At 34.1% G+C, this 10,862-nt stretch overlaps 1 protein-coding gene across 1 annotated transcript; it reads right to left on the bottom strand.

Moving 5' to 3' along the window:
• Nucleotides 1-140: 140 nt before the first annotated feature.
• On the bottom strand, nucleotides 141-6,211 carry LOC114539647 (pro-epidermal growth factor-like). The gene is made up of 9 exons (XM_028560260.1): nucleotides 6,003-6,211; nucleotides 4,511-4,896; nucleotides 3,753-3,875; nucleotides 2,976-3,101; nucleotides 2,257-2,379; nucleotides 1,273-1,657; nucleotides 641-1,023; nucleotides 395-514; nucleotides 141-307 (listed from the first exon to the last, which is right to left on the bottom strand). The coding sequence occupies exons 1-9, from the start codon at nucleotides 6,209-6,211 to the stop codon at nucleotides 141-143; spliced, it is 2,022 nt and encodes a 673-aa protein (XP_028416061.1).
• Between the last annotated feature and the right edge of the window lie 4,651 nt (nucleotides 6,212-10,862).

The following is a 10,862-nucleotide window of genomic DNA, read 5'->3' as shown; positions in this document are numbered from 1 at the left end:
GCAACTTCGTTGAATTTTTCTTTGTTTGAAGTCAGGGAAAATTTAGATTCTTTAAACTTGTTCACCCGTAAGCAGACCAGTGAATACGGTTACGTCATACACTCTGGAGTCATGCACATGCAGTGTACCGCCATAATATACTAGCTGTAAAATAGTCCTTCGTTCAGAATTATAATAGTCTTACCAATGCACGTGTCTTTACCATCTCCAGATAAACCGGGATTACAGGTGCAAGTATAAGATCCAAGATTGTTATCACACGTGGCATTAGTGTGACATATAGTTGTATTTTCACATTCGTTGATATCTGAAAACATATTTAAGAACCCGGACCCGGTTATCATTAACAATGTCAAAAAATAGTTTGAACTATATGATATGTTCAATCACGAACCTTCACAATACGTATCATTTCCTCTGAATCCGGTCTTGCATTTGCATTGATAACTTTGGGGCACATTTGTACACGTGGCATACATGTGACAATAACCACCAAGGCAGCACTCATCCACATCTTAAATACAAACGAAAACGAATGTTAACTTAAGTTTCCATCAGTTCAGGTTTGGTAAAAATCGATGGTTTTTTACACAAGATTAATTTTTTATTCCATAATACAACGTAGCCGTATTTCTCTTACCAGCGGCAACTGCAATGGCAGCTGTGTCAGATCTCACATCGTACGTCACCAAGACTTCTTCACTTTCCTTATTAATTACATCCAACTTCGAAGTGCTTGGATTAAGAACGTACAAATATCGTTCACCTTGTGCAAGTTTGAGGTGAGTTGATGATCCAGGAAAGCTTTTCAATACGACTGTTGTTCCGTTATAGTACGACTTTCTTATTTCATAAGCAGCAGTGTTAGAAACAAAGTTTGTCCAATAGACAACTTGCTTCCGCCCATCCACGCTAACGTCTTCGGGGAAACCCAGTTTGGGATGAATTTGCGATGCGGTTTTTGAAGTCAAATTATATTGAGCAATATCGCCATTGTTGTCGGATTTTGAAAAGAACAGAAGGCTATATCGCAAAGAAGAAGAGAGATATTCAGGTGTAGATAATAAACAAATAACAACAAATAGAATTGATATTTAGTGAGCGCGAAAGCAATAATTGTATTAGTGTCATGTAGTGCTGGCTTGTAACTTTCGAACTTTACGCAGAAATTAAATTGCTCCGTCCTTTTAGAGCGTAACTATATTTTTACGATGCCACACGTACTAAATCTGCCCGCTCATGTTGAAAGGGAAAAATAAATTTAAAAATTACCGGGAAGAGGTATCAATATCAAGATCTTTTAAAACACCATCATTCGCGATCAACACTTCAATATTTAAGCTGTTTGACATCGGAAATCCTGATATACTGTTGTCCACCGTGCTTATGTAATAAATAGCGCGTGAGTCATAATCAATCGTGAATGCATTCATTCGGATATTAGATGATATCTTAGTTTTATTCGACCCATCTAATTTCATGGTATATAATGTAAAATCCTCATCCGTGTAATACAGCATTCTCTTGGTTAATGCGTCATATTCCAGTTTCGCATTTGTAGCTGATGTCAAGGTATTGGTTTCTGATCCACCATTACTAACGATATAAATTTCAGTCGTCGTTGCTAAATAAATCCCGTCGATATAACACTTCAAATCTGAAAAGAAATTCAAATACACACCGCGTGAAAACAGTAAACAGTTTAAAATTAGTTACCAAAATTAATGCAGATTCATTTATCGGATAAGTTTCAGTTGTTAAACAAGAACTATAATTGGTTAAAAACTTTTTGGGTATTTTTTCCATTCAAATGGAATTTATTACCAAGTGATGCATCTCAGACAAGCAATTTACAGAGCAAACAGTGATGAAATCTGAACTATACAGGGTGACTCGAATACCACGCTTTTAAATCTGCTATATAAAAAAGATTGTTCACAAACAAGTCACTATATGAATGACTCTCCGTACTCAGGATTTTGTCCAAGCTCTTCTGCATGCTAAGCCCCGTTTTAGCAAGCAAGATTAAGTGTTTGTAACGAAACGGACAAAGCCCTGGGTGTCTGAAAAAATGGTTTGTTATTTCAACAACTTAATTGACGATAGAAGTCCTAAATTGCTAATACTAAGAGAAATTCGCGGTCATAATTTCAACGGCCTGACATCCTAGACCATTCTATTGCAATTAGCATGCAAAATTATTATGTTTGAGATCTCATACATCGATTAATAATAAAGTTCTCATGCATACCGCACCTTCGCATATAGTTCCATTCCCTGAGAAGCCGGGGTCACAAGCGCAAGAATATGACCCAATGTTATTGGTACACGTAGCATTCCGGTGGCAAACAGCGTCAGTTGTGTTGCATTCGTTGATGTCTAAATGAGGACATCCACAATATTAAGAGAGTTATAGTGCGGTCTATATTGTTAGATTTGAAGTGTATTTCTGTTGCATGTCTCGCATGCATAATTAAATATAGGTGTCGTGTGCATGTCATAGATTGTTAAACAGTTAAAGTATTTGCCACTATCGACGTGATATGCATGGTAAATATCTCAATTTAAAAGCCGCCAATAACGCATTGAGAAATGATACGAAATAATACATAAAAACTTTTTTAAGGAGTCATAGATAATACCATTATTTCTGTATTATTGACTAGTTTTCAGCCCCGGCAAAGTTTTAAAATTTGAGATTATATTTTCTTGTGTTAATTTCCCCATACTTGGCTTTTCGCTTTTTTTTTTTGTAAACTTTAATCAATCATTATACTTCATTATCTCTTGCTTCTTCAAGCTTGTCAAGGGCACGTATGGCCGGTATAGGAGGTTATCGTCCCACTCTTACCTCACAAATGAGAGCCTAAAACTCAATTCCAATATTGTTGCGAAAAAATCGTCTATAATGATCCCTACAAATGACTCAATTTTTTCTATCAACCTCATCTAAATGTGCTTAGTGATAAACTAACCTATGCAATGTGTGCCATTGTAATTGTAGCCAGGTCTGCAATCGCAACGATATCTGCCGTCCTCGTTGACACAAAACGATTCATCAGAACAAAGGTTAGCACCTGTTGCGTTGCACTCGTTAATATCTGGAAGAAAAAACGCGATTGTTTATTTTAAAGCATGCATCTGTATTGACAAAGTATATTGACAAATGAAAATTTAGTCTATTATACACATATAAATAACTGTTAAATTAAATCAGGTTTTCCAAAAATTTTAAAATTTTCAAAAAAAAAAGCATGCACATCTTGTATACCTCATACAAATAAGAATGATAAATATGCTAATCAGTTACAAACACGAGTGGTCGTATTTTTTCCGACAGAACAACTAGTGTTTGTATATTATTTGCATATTCATTACAAATTCATTTCACAAGTTGCGGCCGAGTTGGATTGAACATATCGTATAACGCTCGTATTTTAACCATAGTACATAAAACCACCAAACACTGTGAACGATATGGCCATGCATCATTATAGGTTGATTAACATTGGGCAAGAAAATGTTCACGCGAGGCACCATCATGGACGGTACAAAAAAAAATCCAAATTCAAAACATTCAGATCAGCCTATCAGCAGCTTTTCGGAAATATACATATTCCAGTAAATATTCCTAGAATTTATGCTGTTTTTTCTGACCGTTATAACAGAGCAATTGGAGAAAATTGTAACCATGTGAATTACCATTGCAACTTTATGTGGAGCCTAATATGAATCTGAAATTGGCTAATTACCCTCGCAGATGGTTCCATTTCCAGTATAACCAGACATACATTCACATGAGAATCCAGCAAGATAATTCCTACATTCTGCTTTCGGATCACAAGGAGATGGACTTTCATTACATTCGTTAAGGTCTATATATCACAAAATAAATTTGAGGAAAATAAAGGTAAACTACGGAACAAATAATCACAGTTAACCACAGCAGTTAAATATGACTTACTGAGAGATATTGCAGTCAAGATATAGTATTGCATCGTGATACATTATTACGTATCGTTATACAACTGATATAGGTGCAGTTCTCGTAAATGGATATTTATGTAAAAAGTACATAACGAACTTCCTGAGCGCGGATCTAAAATGTTTAGTATTTATAAAAGCGACCAAAACAATTTACGAAATAACAGTGAGCTTAAGCAAGTGACGTTTTTGACGTAAGTTTTTTGTTTTCAACCAATCACAATCCTTGACCCAGTTTTTTTGACGTTGTAATCGTGCCGTTTGTGTCGTCAAAAACGTCTCCTAGTTAAGCTCAGTAATAGTATTGATTATGCACTCCCAAAACCAACAATTAATTTTATGAAACAAAGTTACTCAGCGGAAAAACTTTAAAATAATCTTCCAAAATATGAAAAAAAATCGCTTTGGTTGTCTGAGCAATTCTTTCAAACAGAAAATAATAATAGCGATCACGTATGTGACAGGTCAATCGAAGAAGCTTCTTTCCTCCTTTTTTTTTGAAAAGCGATCTTAGCCGATCACATACCATTAGTTCCAATAATATCTGCAGCTCCACTAAAAACTGTGATGTTTTGAACAACAGTATCAGTGGCTTTATCGTATTTACGAATGATTGACTGAGGTGAATCAAGAACGTAGTAATAATTCCCAATCTGGGTAATCGCTGGTTTTCCAGATCTTCCAAACGAACTGGTTATAACTGTAGTATTACCACTGTAATCAGTTTTTCTTAAGATGAAACTTTCACCATCAGCGTTATAGCTTATCCAGTAAATGATCTCATTCAATCTATCGATTGTTAGCCTAATTGATGAACTGTTTGCGTTGTATAATGTCCTTAGCACTCCACTGCTAATATTGTAAACAACTAGATCTCTTTGCACAGAATTATCAGCAGCAAAGAATAACAACCTGGAACAGAAAGTCAGGTAATGAATAAGTTTCCCAGGGCAACTCTGCTGTACACATGTACTCGGGGATATTAAAAAACTATCAACTCCCTGGTTACTGCATGTGATTGTCATTCGCATTTATATATATATATACACTTTGCAATGAGAACGAACTTGTACGTTTTTTTCCCATCACACACGGTGGAAATAAAACGAGAACGACTATAGTATACACATAAATTCTCCATTTAACGAGAGCGTGCTGCAATGCGTTTAAGTCAACTACCGTCGTGCATTGCGCGCTTTTCGTGACGTATTTTTTTCAAATTTTACTGAAACAAAATTAACTGAAAAATCAAATAACAATATTTATCTTTGTCATACACAATATTCCGACACCGCAGAAATTGGTGTTTAAGACGTTTCAACCCGAAAATCTAATCGCTGGTTCACAATTGTGCATTTCTGTATCGCCCTATCAAAGAGAAACCTTTTGAATATCTTAAAAAAGTTCAATTTTTCTTCTGAATACGCATTCTGCAATCTTTTGACAGCTCATCATACACATCTGACCGCTGTGAAATGGCCATTTTGAGGCTTAAAGTATACACAAGGTTATTAATTCAGACGATTCGTTTTTACCGTGAGCAAGCTTCAAATCTTTTGTGCAAGACATATTTTCTTGAATATTTATAAATCTTTTTCCTCACCAAGTTTGAAGTCTAAGTATCGAGAATTGCGGCTAAGCCTATACCAATTTCCGCGGTGTCCAATATTCCTAGTGTTTCACGAGGCTTGTGACCCAGGGATATTGTTAGGGGTTTACTTTTCTTCCAATAGGGGGTTTAGAGAAATCGCACCAATATACATAGGATAATGTGGGTTCAAATTGCATTCGAGACCATGAAGTTTTTCGTTATTCTCTTTGCCGTGTCTGATTATGAATTTAATATTTCAAATTCCAGAAACTTTTGTTCTTGCAATAAAAACATAGTAAAACAATACCTTTCATAAATAAAATATTAATATATTCTCCCCTATATCTAGTTTGTCAATGTGTTATTGCAGAAAGACAACGTGCTTGTCTATCTTTTCACACCTACTCGTGTCCATGATGATACTTACTGTCTCAAAGGGTCCACCTGGATATCAGTGAGATCATCATGGCCAGCACCAAGCACGATTTTGGAGTCTGATCCGTTAAAGTTTGCTGAGTTAGTATAATCAGTTGCAGAGTTGATATAATAAATCTTTTGCTGAATGTCATCCACACTGAATCTTTTGATGCGTATAACATCAAGTAACAAACGACTATCGGAGCCATCCAGTTTCATCGAGCGCAAGTTTGCGGTTGTTTGTTCGAAGACAAAAAGTCGTCTTGTTGTAGCATCGTAACCTAACTTTGCGTTAGATACTGTGCGAATAACTGTACTTTCCCCACCACCTGATGGTACGTACATTACGTGGGTTGCATTCGCGTATAATATATACTCTGGATCTAAAGGTAGAAAAATGAAGTAATGAAACAACGAAAAAATAAACACACTACAAAAACTGCCACGAAGAAACAAGTAAATAAAAAAGGTAAGCAATAAAGAGAAGTGTCAAACAACGCAACAAAATAGACAAGCAAATAAACAAGATAAGCAACAAATAAAAGTGACAAGCCATACAAAAAAGAAACAAGTGAATAAACAAGATAAAACAACAAATAAAAGTGACAAGCCATGCAAAAAAGAAACAAGTGAATATAAACAAGATAAACAACAAATATAAGCGAAAAGTCATGCAAAAAAGAAACAAGTGAATAAACAAGATTAACAACAAATAAAAGTGACAAGCCATATAAAAAAGAAACAAGTGAATAAACAAGATAAACAACAAATAAAAGTGACAAGCCATATAAAAAAGAAACAAGTGAATAAACAAGATAAACAACAAATAAAAGTGACAAGCCATACAAAAAAAGTATAAACAAGTGAATAAACAAGGTAAGCAATAAATAAAAGTGTCAAACAACACCACGAAAGATGCAAGTGTAAACAAGATAAGCAAGAAACAAGTCTAGTCTCCTACTGAAATAAGAAAGAAAATAATGAAGCCACAAGGAGACCAACCGCCAAATAAACCAACAGGGAAAGAATAAACAAGAAAATGAAATAAAATGAAAAGAAACAAACAAGCCGAACCAAAAACAAAATAAACAAACTTAAAATAGAAATAGCAAAAAGGAAACTAGCAGAACAAAAAGTAAAAACGCCAACAAAGCCCACTCAACCAATTCAGCTCTCTTAATATCATGTTTTTAATCATTGTGGTGCAAACTAGAGGTTCCTCGAGGAAAAACACAAAATAATTATTAGAGCAAGACAACAGCTCTTTCTATAATGAAAATATAAGCGTTTTACCTGCAGCTCTGCTCTGAGTAACGAGCGCAGCTATCACCAGAATTGTTAAAATCGACATCTAAAAAATGAAGAATGAGACAATTATAAGACAATTATGACAACAGAGCTTAAAATCTCCGTTTCTCAAGGTATGACACAAAAAGTTGACGTTATCTACATTATTACGAATCAAAGGTCCTGAAGGCCGCCACATCGATAAGACCAAATTATAGACCCACTGCACTGACGTCAAAATCCTTAAAAGTGGCCATCCAGATGCCTTCGTGCCTAAAAGCGCCGGTTTACATGATCGCGCGCCTAAGTTAAATGACTTATGAGGTATTGAAATGAGTATAGCTGTAGTATGATGGTAAATGATAATAAAAGAATGTTCGAAGTTTGAATTGTAGTGGAATATGAACATTGCACTAATTCGCAAGTGTATAGGTTTTTGTTATTTACTGTACATTTCCACGCAGGCCATCATTTGTAGACTTTATGATAGAGTGGATCACTGTAACATAACATTACTGTCTACATAAACATACTGAATCGCACTATAAATTGTTTTTTCGTCGTGTCATGCAATAAAGAATGAATACGATTAAAATACTTTAAAAAAGAGCTTGCATAAAAAAATTAAAGTTATTTGGTGTAGTCCAACCCGATTTCAAGTTGTTAGTGGCCTGATTTGCAGGCTAGCAATGAGCCCATGCAAAGATGGTTGCTTGATTACAATTGTTTAACTGCCTCGCACTGAAGTAAGTAATCACAAAAATAAGTTATGTAAAGTCGTAGACGCCATTATTGCGGACTTCGAGCATAATATACGTCAAAAATGGATACCGTAATTATGCGTTGTGTTTAAGCGAGCAGCAATAAAGAAATACCTCTGTATGATAAATGTTTAATCAAGCAACGAATTTATGCTAAATTGGATTGTTCAACAGGGCTAATTAGGGTCATTTATCAAAAACTTAATGTAAAAATAGCATTCCAAAGTTCAATACCGCATTCTTCTGATGCATGACATTTTACTAAATTGGAAGGTGTATGACTGGAAAAAGTAATTCAAAATCTAACCAACATCAAATCCAAAACGACAATATTTTGATGCTCTAGAAGAGTTCAGAGATTAGTTTGCAACAAGATTAAGGAGAAATAGATAAAAATATATAAATACACTTATAAAACCATCATAGCTTGCTTATAAAATGTTTCTTGTTCTAGGTTTAAAAAAAATTAATTAGTTTATTTTGTTTGGCTGATATACTTAAAAATGTCCGCATCGTCTACGTTGATGTTCAAACATTACGGTTATATGATTACAGTGAGATCGCGATTTTAAAAGAAAAAATATATATATCAAAACATTAGGGCGGAATGGGCTGGACATTTCGACTTGAATATGCATGACAACGGAAAAAAAGCTCGATCGGAGCTGTAAGTTCTTGCTATATTGCATTTGTGGAGTATGTATTCTCCTCATCTACTGAAACTAAAGTTGCGTAACGACTACAGAGGCCTCGTACACTTTATCTAACTTTAAATGGACTTACTTACGAAAATGCAAAAATAGTTTTACATAATTATACTGTCTGTCCGATTATAGCAGCGTGGTATTTTCATGCTGCTTTTAAGAAAAGGATTGGAATGCTTTTCGCTTTTGAAATGTTAAATACAACTAATTGCATCGGGGTAGTTCTGCAACAAAGTTATAAAATTCAGAGCCAGCTCAAGAAGTAGGCTGGAAATGAAAAAAAAATCCTGTAGCTAAAGCTTGACCAACAGTTAAGCAAAATTATAGATCTTTAAACGGTAAATATAATTAACGTTTTAACTGTGTCAATACAGAAAATATTTAACCCATTTCATGCTATATTTTCCATGATGCTTTAAAGAAAGAAAATATTCGCTAAAGATATTTTGATTGTTCTAGTAAATTAAATTTAGATCTTTAAAAACTCATTAATCTCAAACTACATTGGCTTAAGAGTGTATAATTGGAATTTAAAATTCTCGGAATGTTTTAATCAATTAATAAAGATTCCATATCAGGAGGATCAAATAATTATACTTTTAAGACAAGCTATATATACTAAGGAAAAACCATTTGCAAAACGTACTACCCTAAAATACTGATTTAAAGTATTTGAAGACGTTTTAATTTTATCATAAAAACCAGAATTAGAAATCTTTACATTTTCTTAACCGATTATATATATTTATTATATAATATGCAGTGTTTTATTGTCGAATCCGTCATTTTGAAAAGCGATCATAACACATGTGCGATTATCGTGTTTGATCCACCGATCCGGAATCCGGAAGGGGGATAAAAATCTTTTCAAGAAACCAGTTTTTTACCAAACAGATTATATTAACAGAATAATACATGAATACATGGAAATATGGAATATATTTCTCGTGTCGAGAAAGATATCACACTCGTTCGCTGCGCTCACTCGTTCGATATTATATTAAAATAGTTATTATAGTTAGACGAATCAGTAAAAAACGGATATTACCTACAGTGCATACTAAAAATTTGATCAACGACTGCATTCAGTACTGAACAAATCAAATGCAGGTCATGCACTCTGAAAAAATGTCTTTACAACGATAAAAATAACACATGAAGATAATAATCTGAGGTTATAAGACATATGCTTTTTTATGAAGGCTAAGCTCGATCAATTAAACACAGTCCATGCATATACAGAATTACAGCTTCAGTATAGCCAACCATTATTTTGATGAACGTATTTTGAGGGTTATATTATACCATATTATATCATCGCCTCGGTACAATGTATAACATATACATTATATCCTAACAATTTTGAATCAGGGTTATACTTATATCTATATAAGTATTTACGTATACATTTAGGAATTTCCTATAGCTACCACGGCAATGCATGCAAACACTGTTTTTTAATTGAGACACACGCTGTGTAGCCACAATGACTGATCGCATGACTTCACCAAACATATTAGAAAGAAACATTCCAACTAGTAATTAATTCCATTGCAAAAAAACAGCCTTCGACTATTGGCGCCAGGAAATATAGCTGTTGCTATTTATATCATGCCTGAAAAATGTCTTTACATAGCTATGTATAAAATCGCGAACGGACGGACGTTGCACTCGTTCAATTTTATTAAAAAATTGTTGGGCTTTATCAACTTAATGAATATATAATGTACTGTAATTGTATAAGCTATATATTTCCCTACCGATAAATATATAATTATAATAGAAACCCTTAAGCTCGATTATTTTCACGTAGTTTATCAAAGTTTCTGATACATACAACGAATGCTTTCTGGAATCTCTTTAATGTCAATGATCTTTACCTTCTTAATTCGATCGTCTCACCCATAAAAAGAGTATTAATCGATCTGAGAATAATATATAAATTATTCACCGAAATAGTCAACTCCCTGCAAAGTTTCAATGCCATTTAATGAAACAAATAAAATTGGTCTCATTCTTGAAATATATATACCTCACCGAATGCATGTATGGCGGTAAATATATACGTGTATGCAATATGTGAAGGAAAGCTAAGTGCTTTACTCTATGTCCCTTGGA

Source organism: Dendronephthya gigantea, unplaced genomic scaffold, assembly GCF_004324835.1.
Source record: "Dendronephthya gigantea isolate DGI-Jeju-01 unplaced genomic scaffold, DenGig_1.0 000210F, whole genome shotgun sequence".
Classification (NCBI taxonomy): Eukaryota; Metazoa; Cnidaria; class Anthozoa; order Malacalcyonacea; family Nephtheidae; genus Dendronephthya; species Dendronephthya gigantea.
Note: the sequence above shows the minus strand (reverse complement) of the source record. Positions and strands in the feature narration are given on the sequence as shown.